At 46.7% G+C, this 13,930-nt stretch overlaps 1 protein-coding gene across 3 annotated transcripts in view; it reads left to right on the forward strand.

Moving 5' to 3' along the window:
• Positions 1–12,978, forward strand: part of Steap3 (STEAP3 metalloreductase) — a 49,757-nt gene extending 36,779 nt beyond the window's left edge. For all 3 annotated transcript variants that reach the window (XM_070021851.1, XM_070021853.1, XM_070021852.1), the window contains exons 4-5: positions 1,826–1,990; positions 10,221–12,978. In XM_070021851.1, coding sequence (XP_069877952.1) covers positions 1,826–1,990; positions 10,221–10,502 — 447 coding nt within the window. In that variant the 3' untranslated portion in view covers positions 10,503–12,978. The remainder of the gene's footprint in view (positions 1–1,825; positions 1,991–10,220) is intronic.
• The last annotated feature ends 952 nt before the right edge of the window (positions 12,979–13,930 follow it).

The raw sequence follows: 13,930 nt of genomic DNA on the forward strand, positions 1-13,930 counted from the left end.
CTAAAAATCCTGCGTCCACCACCCTTTGGTCAGCTATATGAGTAGGGGTATTCCCCAAGGTTGGAGAGCAACTGGCCATGGGCAGCACTGGCTAGCACTTGTGGACTGTGAGGTAGCACAGAGTGGCACAGAATGTTCAAAGTAGCCACAATGCAGATCCCTGGACAATTTCTCCACCATCTACTTCCACCAACTACTTCCCCTCACCCCTTTCTCTTTCAAGTCCATTGAGGCTGTAAGTATCAGGAACAAATGAGGAATGTTACAAGCCCCCGTGGTCCTTGTGTGCAGATTTGCAGGGCCTGACTAGTGACTTCAACTGCCTGTTATGAGCAAAAAATGGAGCGAGTGAATAATAAAGTGGGGTTGCAGACAAACAGGAGACATGATAGACTGACAGTACCACAAGTGAGTCAGCCAGGCCCACAAACAACCCCAGAGTTTTAGGTGTAACCTCATGCAGATGTCTCAGGCAGAGAAACTGAGGCCTGAAACCAGTTTCCCATAATCTTCCGTAGTAGTGGTCAGGATAAGCAGGGTCACCAGACACCTGACCCTTCCAGTAGGAGCCTACCTTCCCTCAAATACTACAAAGACCCACCCTTTTTCCCACACCACAGGCAGAGGGCCTAGTGAGTGGCATTTTCTGGGTTTCTTTAAACTTTCTCTCATGAGGTGTTCAGCCACTTTTGCTCAGCCCCTGGAGTCATTTTTAATAATTTTTTTCTGGTAACTGGGCTTATATTTCATTTTCTGCTGAAGTAGTGTCTCAAAAAACCTGTATGAGTCATTCTGTTTTGAGAGGCAGCTGGCTCACACACAGGCCCATCATCTCATGAAAGAATCCTTGCTTGTTCTCTGGTAGAATTAATGCACTAGTGTTTCAAGGGGCTTCTCAGAACACCCTGACTTCCAGGAACCCAGCTTCCCGGTGAGTTAGGAAATGGAAAGACCTCAATATGCTTGTATGCTTCCAGTGGGTGTGAGCAGAGGCTGACAAAGAGGGGTTCAGCTGCAGACTCAGTCTAGGTAGGAGGAGGTGGGATGATTTTGAGGCTTGCAGAGGGTCCCTGGAGTTAGTAGGTACCCCAGGGCAACTGAGAACAGGTACTGTGCTTCGCTGCTCAGGGTTCAGCACACAGTAGGTGTCCCTCAATGTCCTGGAGAAAAGACATCAGTCTCTGTTGCCTGGTGGCCATCAAGCCCAAACTATATTCTACAGATGGAAATGGATGAGTGGGTAGGAAAATGAGATTCAGGAGCTTTGAGATGGATGTTGGAAGATCAGTATCTGTGTATATCTGTGTGGAGAGACAATAGACAAAGAGAGACAGAGAAGGTAGGTGAAGGATCTAAAAACAGGGGCTGAGGGTGAGGCAAGCTGGGAGGAGAGGAAGCCCATGAAGGCGTGGCCCCATATGGTTTAGGGTTTCAGAGTGGGACTGTGCCTCTCTGCTCTCCTGCAGTTTAGGGACTAGCAACCTTTGTGATACAGTCCTGAGTGGAGGGTCTGTACTGTCAATTACTCTGACCCTTTGCTCTTGACTGATGAAACCCTTCTGATTGGCTGGTCCCCCCAGGCAGATATATGAGAGCCTCACAGATCCTGGGGAAAGTGATTTGTTCTATGTGCCCCATTTCTCTCATCTGTAAAATGGGTTAACAGCTGGGCAGTGACTGGAAGACAGCAAGCATGTGTCAGGTGTCTGGGAGGTACGTGTAAAGCCGTGGCTGCCCCTCTCCTGTCCGTTAAGGCTCACCCCCTCATCTCCCAGGACACTGGCATTTGCCATGGTGGTCATGGCTTTTCTTGTATCTGCATTAGGTTTTGGCCAACAAGAGCCACCTGTGGGTAGAGGAGGAGGTCTGGCGAATGGAGATCTACCTGTCGTTGGGAGTGCTGGCCCTTGGCACACTGTCCCTGCTGGCTGTCACCTCGCTGCCATCCATTGCAAACTCACTGAACTGGAGAGAGTTCAGCTTCGTGCAGGTAAAGCAGGTCCCCCCGGAGAGCTGGCCACATCTCAGGTGTGGCCCTCCTGTCCAGTACTGGGCTTTTCTCTCCAAAAACTACCTGAGCATGGATCACAGACACAGCAGGGTTGCCCAGTTAAGTGCCAGGGCCTTCTCGCCCAAGAGGGTCTCAGCTTCTGACACAGGACTGCCTGCTTCAAGCTCAGCTTCCCGAGCTCTCTGAATTTTAGGAAACTAGACAGAGGTGGTGATAAGACCAGAAGAGGGGATCCCAGGTAAAGCCACCCCCCAATTATTATAGTCCTTGAGTCTTTGAACATGTCTTGCTGCTGAGCAGGCCTGTACATCTTGTGGATTTAAGTGGGAGTCAGAAACGTGTGAGCCCCACCCACTGCATCCTCAGTGCCATAGGCTCTGCATCCTGCAGAGTAGCTGGGAGGGGAGCCCTTTGTAAGAGATGCATGTTTCCCAGAGAATTTCGTTCCTAGGAAAGATCAAAAGAGTTCTGGGGTCTGAGAAGTAGCTCAGTGGTAGAATATTTGCTCTACCCCTAGAACTGGGGTGGGAGTGGGGGGAGTCTGCCATCAAATAAATTAGGGGAAATCTTGGTACATCACAGATTCCACAAACATAAGCGAGGTCTATAATCCTAGATACTCAAGAGGCTGAGATCTGAGGATCACAGGTCAGCCCAGGCCCCCCCCCCCAAAAAAAAGTCTATGAGGCTCTAATCTTCAGTTAAACCAGTAAAAAGCAAGACATGGAACTGTGGCTCAAGTGGTAGAAAGCTAGCCTTGAGGGAAAATGCTAAGGGACAGCACCTGTACATCACACAAACCCCTCTTAACCAGGCTTCTTTGAGCTTTAGCATTTGTCTCTCAGCTAACAGCCACCAACACTGCAGAAAACATTTGTAAAAGATCTCTATGCAGTTGTTCATGCGGTTGGCATGTACTGAGCATGTACTGCAGGCCTGGCATTGTGGGACACCTGGGATGCCCTGAGCCTTGTTTCTGTGATAATGGAGACAACTGATAACAACCAGGATATTTCTTAGACTTTCTTCTCGCTGTTCTTCATCTTGTACTTGGTGGGATAACATCTCTCTTCCCATGGATGGAGCTGACCAATGCTAGCTCCTGACTGATTGTATCAGGACTCCAAACAGCCAAAACAGCCCTCATATCTACCCACCCTGTCACCAGGAATCTGTAGAGTTATCTTCTCTGTGGTGAAGGCTCAGAGGCAGTGACTGCACTGTTCTTATATAACTTTAGTTAATTATTTGTGACTGGGGACCCTTAGCTGTATCTTAAGAACTAAACAGTCGTGGTTGTTTTTAAAGTGTGTCTGTGAATCTTGAGGGCTCTGCTCATCTCAGAAGTCCCTGGAGGAGGGCTCAGGCTGCCATTCATTGGCCTAAGAAGGAAGGGGAAAAGGAATTTTATTGCTTTGCCACTAATCCCATGTTTTGCACACCCAAATCTAGGGTTTTCTAGTTCCTGCGTAGAGTATTCAGGGTACACGGTTTGTCCACAATTAAAACAGCCTGCAGGCTGCTCCTCTCACCAGAAAGTTGCGCCCTTAAGCAGACACAGATTACAAGCCCCAGTTCTGGCTGCTGGAGAAAGCCTGTGGATTTGATTTTGTTAGCGAAAGCTGCCTAGGACCCCAAAAGCTGCACTCTGCTTTACATATTGAAGAGTGGAGATAAAAATATAAAAGTCCTTCTGCCACTGCAGGAGCCAGGGAGGGAGCTGGGCAGGTAGAAAGGCAGGCTTTTATTTGTGGAAATCAAATACCTACATTTAATTTACATATCCTACTGCTCTGTCTCCCAACAGTGCCAACAGACAGGAGGCACTGCCAACTCTGGAAACCCAGCTTCTAGCTCTGCCTCCCCAGGTCCCTATCCATAACCATGGGCAGATTGTGTCCAACCCAAGCCTCAGTTTCCACAGCTGAAAAATGGACCAAATGTTTTACCAGGACTTTTAACATTTGTTCTTGTCCACATTTTTCAAAAATTAGCATCAATTAGTTGTGTAAGAGAATTTCATTTTGCATGCCCATCCATGCATACAATGTACTTTGATCAAATTCACCCTCCATCACTTTCCTCCTACAGGCATTTTTGTAAGCAACAGTGAGGACCTGTGGGTAATAAAAATAGAATGTGTTTTTCTATTCTTGGAGTAGCTGGTCATATTTCTACTCTCCCTGACTAAGCTACCAGTCATACTTTTTTATCTAACCACATATTTTGTTTTGTTCTGTTGTTGTTTTGTTTTGCTTCCTTTCTTTTTGATTTTGTTTTTTGGTCAGTCATAGGGCTTGAACTCTGGGCCTGAATGCTGTCCCTCAGCTCTTCAGCTCAAGGCTAGTGCTCTACCACTTGAACCACTGCGCCACTTCTGGTTTTCTGAGTGGTTTATTGGAGATAAGAGTCTCACAGACTTTCTTGCCTGGACTGGCTTTGAACCATGATCCTTAGAAGCTAAGATTACAGGTATAAGCCACCGGCACCTGGCTTCCTTTGTTTTTTTGAGGTAGGGATCTTATATTATCTAGGTTGGTTTCAAACTCCTAGGTCCAAGTGATTCTCTTTCTCCAGCTTCCTGCGTAACTAGGAGTATAGATGCAAGTCACTGAACCTGGCTCCCACCATCCATGTCTGAAATGAGTAGAAAGTAGAAAGAAGCCAAGAGACTCTAACCCTAAGCATCAGAGTGGTTCAGGTCAGAGTTTATAAACTACAGCATACATTCTCATGGTGGGTTGTACCTAACATTTTTAAAAATAGGATAGCAAAGAAATCACCAGAGTGCCTTAGATGGTATAAGCGTAGATATGCGTTCTCTTATATTGATCTGACACATATGTATCAGTGTGGCGTGCCTGTTATCCACTGGATATTTGCAATGTATCATGTAACACGCATTTCTAACTGTGCGCTGACATCCAAAAAGGTTTAAAGGCGAGGTGCTGGTGGCTCATGCCTGTACTCCTAGCTACTCAGAAGGCTGAGATCTGAGAATTATGGTTGAAACCAGCATGGGCAGGAAAGTCTGTAAGACTCTTATCTCCAATTAATCACCAAAAAGCCAGAATTTTTTTGGCTTAAGCAAAAAAGCTCAGGGAAGTGCCCCTGCCCTGAGTTCAAGCCCCAGAACCTGCACCAAGAAAAAAAAATTACAACCAAAGATTTGGTATCAATATACTCTACCTATGAACTCAGATGGTTCTAGAAGTCAGGTAGGTGCACTGCTGCACTGCTGGTGCCCTCCTGTGGTGGGAACACAGACGAGGAGCTGCATACCCTTCACCAGGCCCAGACCCTTCACCAGCCCTGCCATAGGAAATCAGGTCAGCCTCCAGAAGCTTCTGTTCCTACCTGCCGCTGCATCCACTCACTGTCACCTCAAGGATGTGTGCGGTGCCAGCCTTGCACACCCCTGAGTGCCAAGGAGAGTTTTGAAGGAAACTGTGTCCTCCCTTGCCACCCACAATCACATAGCCCAAGCTTAGAAAACCAAGATGGCTCCTGGGCTGATGGAGTCCGCATGTTTAATTCAGTGGGGAGCCATCGGACCACTGTCTTGATTCCTCAGAGAGATGACCCTGCTTACATCTAGCCTTTGGCTTTTGAGGAGCTTTTCAAAGTTTGAAATTTTGGTTTATGTTTCTTCGGGTATTTTTGTTCAATTTCTATGCTAAATGCTCCTGATGCCATCCAGGAATATGGAATTGTTTTTTCTCTTATTAAAGAGCTGAGAGGCAAGAAAGTGTTTAAGTTAAACAGAGCAAGTTTATTTGAAAGTGAAAAGAAAGCTATGAAAGGAAAGTAGCAAAGCCCTCCATTCAGAGAGGGGGCCTCAAAGAAGGACCCAATGAATGGTGGTTATGACAGTATGGGGCTCCTCACATATCTCCTCTCCTGGGCTTTGTGCTCATTGCTGGATGGCCTGTGCGTGTGCCACCTTGGCTCTTTCCAGGCATGAGCAGGCACCAGGGCATTATGGGAAGAAGAAGTGTATAAGCAGAAACATAATGCATTGTAGGAAGAAGAGGCATTTGAGCAGGAGCCTATGGGAACAAGAAGCTCCATGACAGGCCACATGTTTTCTGCCACATATTATGTCCACTATTTTTTATGCCTGTCTATCTAACAGTTCCCCTTTCTTTCATTCACTCCCAATTCAGCCAGTAGAACATTAAATTGCAAAGTTCCCAGATGACAAAGCTCACTTGCACAGAAAAACTAGGGCTTTTTCAAAAAGAAAAAAAAAAAGAGCTTCTTCTAGCCCAGCGCTGATGGTTCACACCTGTAATCCTAGCTACTCAGGAGGCTGAGATCTGAGGATCACGGCTCAAAGCCAGCCCAGGCAGGAAAGACTCTTATCTCCAATAAACCACTAGAAACCACTAGAAGTGGTGCTGTGGCTCAAGCCATAGAGAGCTCACCTTGAGCTGAAGAGCTGAGGGATAGCACCCAAGCCCAGAGTTCAAGCCCCATGACCAAAAATAAAAATAAAAAAAGCTTCCTCTGACTTTGTTCTCGGCATCCCCTTGGTCGGAATAATGACAGGGACCAGACTGACCTCAGCCTGGTGAGCGATTGCCAAAGCCATAGTTATTGAGTACCAGCAACAGCCACATACAACCTGGCTGTGACTTTTTTGCTAACAAGCCACTGTATAATAAAAATGGTCCTAACTTTGGGTGTGAGGGAGGGTTATTAATTGCTCCTGCCCTTCTTCTTGTTTTCTGTAGCCTCTGAAATTCTTAAGTTGTTCCCAAAGAGAGGGAGAGTTCCAGGGAAACAAACTGGCTGGACTCATCCAGGCTGCCCAGCTCAATTGCAAAATCTAAAAGTCTCTTGTTATTGGCTAGCCTTTGACTGTCATCCCTTTCTAAGAATCATTAGCCTGAGGCTAGGACTTCCTGCTGTCCATCTACACTAAGGCATTTCGAAGGCCCAGGAATGAGACTATATAAGCTGGGGCCACCAGCTGCCACCCCCTGGGCTCAGGGCAACACCACAGGACAGCATCTCTGCCCCAGTACAGGGCCCATCCCTCACTCTCAGAGAGGACTAGTGGCCCACTTGTGGCAAGCACTAGAACTACAAAGCATGCTACCTCTGGAGATGCTGATTTCTGTGGGACCACTCTTCTAGACCTTCTTAGGTTCTCCTTATTTCCTCATCTGGGAAAACCCACAACATAGCAGGTGGGCTCTGAATGGCTTCGGTGGATCTTTGTCAAAGGACAGTTGTGTTCAGGGCCTTTTCTAACAACCTGGGCACCAGGCCAGGATGCACTTTCAACCTCAAGCTGGAAGGACGTGGGTGCTGAGAACTTCCAAAATTAGTGGCATAGTCCTGGCTGTGCATTAGCTGAACTTTGAAAAACAACAGATGCCTGAGGCCCACCTCAAACCAGTTTAATCTGCATTTCCAAAGTGGAGCTTAGAGCACCAACATTTCCCCAGCTCCCCTGGGGAGCTGCCTGCAAATAGATTGGCCAGTGATCTTGGACAAATGACACTTCCTAGCCTTCTTGACAATTCCTGTCACTCCATGAATAGGAGGGAGGGAGAGCCACCTGCTGGGACTGGGCACCTGATTGGAGAATAGCAGGGTGATTGACAGGTCACTGAACATTTAGTCTGCTGATCAGTGCTGTAGACTTGTTTAACCCCAGTCTTTTATGGTGAGACATCAGAATTGTAGAAGCAAAAAAAAAAAAAAAGTTAGTGTAAACCAGAAGTTTCAGATTTGCAGTTCTTGATAGATACTTCTAGAAGTGACAAGGATTTGGTTCTCAGTGACAGTGAAGGAAATATCCATTTGATGGAGGGGTTGATGGCATTGAATAACATATGAATTAATTGTAGATCAGAGAACAAAGCTAAGCATCATATCTCAACTGCTCTCATTGAGTCCAGACATCATTAATCTGAGATCAGATCCTTGAATAGACACAAAGCCAAAAAAAAAACCCAGAGAGGGCAAAAAAGAATAAGGACTGGGCATTTTGTTTTATTTGGGTAAAAGGAACTTAGGAAGTTGTTCACAAAATAATACTGTGCATCGTAAGTGGGAAATGCCAAAGCATTGCAAGCAATTATTCTGGGCAATATTCTTTTACTCATTGGACCTCACTCTCCTGGTATTATTTATAAATGGGTACAAGTATGCCATCTCTGTCCCCAGGGAGTAGTTAAAAGAAGGCCCAGTGAAGAATCTATTTCATTTATTCAATCAGTCATTCATTTGTAGTTATTTCCCAGTATTAGATAGAACACAGGGCCTTGTACATGCTAGGCAAGTGTTCCCCACTCCTCCAGCCCCACTTGAGTGTGTGACAGGAGTGCAGACAAGACTGTATCTCCCCACTGGGATGCTGGATTGATGCTGACAAGGCAGGGTTAGAAGGAAATCTAGAAATCCCCACTGAAGCTCATGAGTGATAGGTAAGAAAACATTCCATCCCACCCCATATAAATTAAATCCTTGCAGTCTTTCCTTGGAGAAAATGCACAGTGATTTGGCGGTCACTCACTGTTATTTTCATTCCTGTATGATAAACATAGAACTTTCCAGCCTGTGATCTATATTTAGTGGTCACAGAATTTAGCCACAACTGGCTGGGAATGTGGCTTAGTTCGTAGAGTGCTTGCCTACCAGGCATGAAGCTCTGGGTTTGATTCCTTAGTGCCACATAAACAGAAAAAGCAGGAAGTGCTGCTATGGCTCAGGGACAGTGCCCAGGCCCAGAGTTCAAGCCCCAAGACCGGCAAAAAGAAAAAAGAAAAAGAATTTAGCCACAACTGTGGCAGCCTCTCCTCCCTCTCCACCCAGCCCAATGCACAGTGCCCTTACCGCTGCCTGAGCTTACTCAAGTTGGCTTTTAGAATCCCCTGCTTCTCATTAAAGCTAAGTGGATCAGAGCTAGCCAAAACCAGCATCCCTTCCAGAGAATCTACATCTTCCTATGAGATCATTTGTAGTTATCAGGAAAAGTGTATGTTGGGTGTTCTCACACCCAGCTCCTACACAAAGTTGTATTCAGAGCAATGATAAAAAGTTTCTCTTGGGAGCTCTGATGGGCCCACTGCCCGCCCAGTCACTCTTCCCCTTCTGGCGGGAAGCAGGCCTGACACATTTCTTTTGTGTGTGTGTGTGTTTGATAATAATTTTTTTATTTAAATTTTATTTTATTTTATTTGAGAACATACTGTACAGAGGGGTTAAACAAAGGAGGAGGCTGCAATGCTTGGTAAGAAATGTATGCATTATCCTGACACATTTCTGCCTGGGGAGCTCCTAGCTTGATGCAGGGCAGGAGGAGGGGGACCTCTACCCTCAGAGCATCTGCCTGGGTGCTTTCTGCCCAGTGCCAGCTCACCCAGACTGGAGCCTCTGGTGCCACTTTTACTATTGCTGCCTGTAAATTATTTACTTTGTGTTTAAAATCAATACAGCTAATCTTCTTTTTTTGCCAATATTGAAGCTTGAAGTTGGCCTGGGCACTGCCCTAATCTTTTTCGTTCAAAGTTGTGCTGTACCACTTGAGTCCCAGCTCCACTTCTGGCTTTTTGGTAGTTAATTGGCGTTAAGAGTCATATGGACTTTCCTGCCTGGGTTGACTTCAAACCAGGATCCTCAGATCTCAGCCTCTGAGGAGCTAGGATTACAGGGCTGAGCTACCAACATCTGGCTTTGTCTCTTAGCTTTCTTGCTCAAAGATAGTGCTCTACCACTTGAGCCACACTTTGACTTCTAGCTTTTTGCTGGTTAATTGGAGATAAGTGTCTCAGACTGCCTGGGCACACTTTGAAGCTTGAGCCTCAGATCTCAGTCTTCTGAATATATATCCAGTCTTATCGTAGGCCAGCTACTGTGAAATTCTGATTTGGGGATGCAGGTAGATGCTTGTCACTGTAATGTACATTAAAATATGCACAAAATTGATAGAATGTTTTTAAAGTTCTTAGAAAGCAATTCTAAACTCTTTGGCAGCCCCAAGAGATACAAATGGAGGGAGAAGCTTCATCCTGAATTATTTTGTACACCTTCTGTATAGAAGAGTTACTCCCATTTCTGCTTGGGATACTCTTGCCTATAACACTGGGATTGGAACCCACAGCCAAGCGTTCCAAAGCCACACTCCTGACTCCCTGTGAGGGAGCGAAAGCATGGTCATGGCCGGCTCTCACTCTAGCCCTCTTTCCTCCCGCAGTCCACACTGGGCTTCATGGCCCTGGTGCTGAGCACACTGCACACGCTCACCTACGGCTGGACCCGTGCCTTCGAGGAGAGCCGCTACAAGTTCTATCTGCCACCTACCTTCACACTCACGCTGCTGGTGCCCTGTGTCGTCATTCTGGCCAAGGGCCTGTTCCTCCTGCCCTGCTTCAGCCGCAGACTCGCCAAGATCCGGAGGGGCTGGGAGAAGGATGGCGCTGTCAAGTTCACGCTGCCGACAGACCCCATGTTGCTAGAGAAAACAAGCCATGTGTGAGGTGTCTGGGCCTGTACCAGATACCAAGCCCAGATGGTCAGTGGACTCCTGAATGATCCAGAGCAGAATAATGGTAATGTAAGGTGAGAATGCCTGGAATGGACATTATGCAGTATTCAGAATGACACACTCATACGTGTGACATACATGTACATACATTTCATACCTATACATAAAACAGGATTTGCGATTATACTTCCTTATCTAAAAAATTAGGGCCCTGAGATGTCAACTTGTAGACTTAGAAGCCAGTGCCAGATGTTAAAGGAGCAGACCATGCACTCCTAAAATTTACACAGACTTTGTCCAGAAGCTTGTCCTTTGGAGGCTTCCATCCTGTATTCCTCTTCTCTTGTACCCATTAGCTACACCCCAAAGAAAGTACAGAGCTGGGACTCTGAAGTGGTTAGAATGTCCACATTTCTGGCTATACCTGAGAGCTCAGAGAGGCTGGGGTGCAAGGGGTGCAAGTCTGTTTCTCCCTTCAGCCTTTGGCAGCAGAAGTGAGCTGCTCAGACTGGAACCCAGGGCAGGGATGGAGGCTGGAGCTTGTACTAGAGCCATGAATATTCAGTTCTCTGTCCTATAGGGTGGGCAGGGGACTGAAGCAGCTCCACTTGATCCTCATTCAGCTGCGGAGGTGTTTTTTTTTTTAGTCCCCCCACCCCGAAAGTGTGGAGTTACCACAGAGCCTGTAAATTGACCCTTGTGCAAGGGTGTGAAGTCAGTGTGAAGACACCTCTGCGCTGCAGTCACTAATGAACCCCATCTCAGAACAAGCGTAATTGCTTTCTCTCCATTAAGTTGGCAGTGACCGTTCTTTAAACCGCTGTGCCTTCTCGCCTTTTCCACCATTAATTTAGCCATCTCCCCAGAAGGCCTGCAGTAGACCCCTGACAGGTCCCAGGGCAAGGGGAGATGTCAGGTTGAGTGATACTATTGCTAGACCCTCTTGGACCTGCCCCACTGGCTGAGGGGCTGCTATCATTCATTTGGGCCCCTGGGAAAATAATAGGGATCCCCCCCTTCAAATGTCCTTTGCTGACTCTTTTCAGAGCACTCAGAAAACCATACTAGCTCCAAGTTCCACCTTGTGAGGTTTAGCAGTCACCCATCCACATCTCACCTCCCTTGGCTTCAGTTACCCACAGTCAACTGTGGTCTGAAAATATTAGCATTCATGTTGATTCTTGAGGCAGGGACTACATTCACAAATATTAGTATTGTACATTGCCATAATAGTTTGATTGTGTTCTGTTGTTTTTCTCTTCCTGCGCCTAATTTATTGGTTAGACCTCATCATGCAGATTTATGTATAGGATCGCCTACCGTCAGGTTCAGGCATCACTGGGGTCTTGGAATGTACCCCTAGTGGAGAAAGGAGAAATTACATTTAAAGCATCTGGAAAGGACTAAACACCAGTATCCCAGACTACAACCAGGCTCTTCCAGTATCTATTCACCAGTCCTCTCCCCTCCATCTGCCACTGATTCAGTGGAGAGAAACAGCTAGTCTCCAAATTCCCCAAATTTTGACTGAGCCAACGATCAGCCACCAAAAACCCATTCAACATAAAGGTCCTCCTGTGCCCAGAAGCATCTTTTCAAAGTAGGGCTGGGGAGGGCTAACTGGAGTGTATAAGATGGGGTGCCCCTGCTGCCCAGTTCACGTTAGCGTCCTTCAGTGAGAAGGACACACAGGACCACCCAGGGCAAGAGCCTGTTCCTCTGGTGAGGTTCAGGGCTAGTTGGGGTGGGGGCGGGGGTGAGTAGACAGGCTGTTTCCAGCAGCAGGTGCTTCTAGCTGCTGTTCTAGGCTGGGAGACAGAACTTGTGCCATCAATTGGACCTGATAGAACACCAACACAGAGAAGCTCCCTGCACAGGGGCTGAGCAAATCAGAGGTTAGCACATGCTTGGCATTGCGCAGGCCTGTGGAGTCCCTACTAATGGGAAGCAGGAAGAATATAAGCAGTGGAAATCCCCAGTTCCTCCCCAGTAAGTGTGGACTACTTCCTTTTTCAGTTCTTCCTTTTTCCCCAGCGGGGGTTGGGGATGGTTGCTTACACCAAAGACACTGACACAGGGCCTAATCTAAGCTGTTCCTACCTGCCTTCTGCTGAAGGTGTAGATCAGGAGAAAAGATTCCAAGTGAGTGGCAGGAGGTAAGAGGTGGGGCAGAGGACCTGTCACCTGCCATCTGGACAGAACAGTCAGCTATGCGCCATGTGCTCGGCCCTGACCTTGTGTCCAAATCTTGCCAAGCAGCTGGCCATAGCATCCCCAAGAGAGTAAGTTAGTCCCTGAGCTCAGTAAAATCTATGTGCCTCTGGTACAGAAGTGCCTCAACCATGTGTTCTGGAACTCCCAAGGTTCACATGTTAAATCTATGCCATTGACAGAGCGTATGCATTTTGTTTTTACCTTGTAGAGTTTGTCTAAGAAGCTGCAAAAATAAAGCACTTAACCTGTGAAATTCCAAGATCTATTTTTGGCATGGGATCCCAAATGCATTGGTTTGCTCCAGGGGGAGTACTAGATCGGCCTCTGATTGGCGCCTGTCCTCAGTGAGTCCTGATTCCTGGCGCATTCGGTGTTGGAGTAGCCAGTGTGAATGTGTCATATGTGCTAGAACCCACCACTTCGGAAAAGTAGCCATGTGGGCCAGTGACAGGCCAGAAAAGAAATGGGTGGGGCCAGAAGCCAGTTGTGGTGAGATGAGATTGTGTATGAAACACCCCAGGCCATGGGATCAAAGACTAGCTTCTGGGAGGGGTTGGAGAGTTATAAGAGCAGCAGAGAAAAGGGGAGGTTGGGATCTGGGAATGCAGTAGTTAAAATTAATTACTGGAAAAGTGAGCCAGGGAAGTATGCTAATTAATGTTTTGGGGTTTGGGTGTTTTAAACCCTTAAAGACAGGTACCAGTGGCTCTCACCGGTAATCCTAGCAACTCAGGAGAACGAGATCTGAGGATTGTGGTCCAAAGCCAACCTAAGCAGGAAAGTTCATGAGCCTGTTACCTCCAATTCACCACTAAAAAATTAGAAGTGTAGCTGATAGCATCCAGGGCCTAAACCCAAGACCCACTACTGGCACGCATGTGCACACACACAAGCACACACACACACACACACATACACACACACACACACACACACACACACATAAATTATAACATTTTTCTTAAGAGAAATACAGCTAATTGAAAGTATACAAAGTGGATTTTGTTCATTGAAATTTTATTTCTCCCTGACAAATTTCTGTAGTAATTCCATATGTCTGTATTGGTCATTTGATCTGTTTGGCTCAGTTTGGTCATCCATAAATACTCAAAAAATGCTTTGGTGGTTGTTCTCTCTATTCAGAAATGAACAGTGACAAATGGAGACTTCAGTGCACTGGCCAACACCTCACCATACCCCACAGC

Source organism: Dipodomys merriami, unplaced genomic scaffold, assembly GCF_024711535.1.
Source record: "Dipodomys merriami isolate MVZ:Mamm:240054 unplaced genomic scaffold, mDipMer1.0.p SCAF_146, whole genome shotgun sequence".
Taxonomy (NCBI): domain Eukaryota; kingdom Metazoa; phylum Chordata; class Mammalia; order Rodentia; family Heteromyidae; genus Dipodomys; species Dipodomys merriami.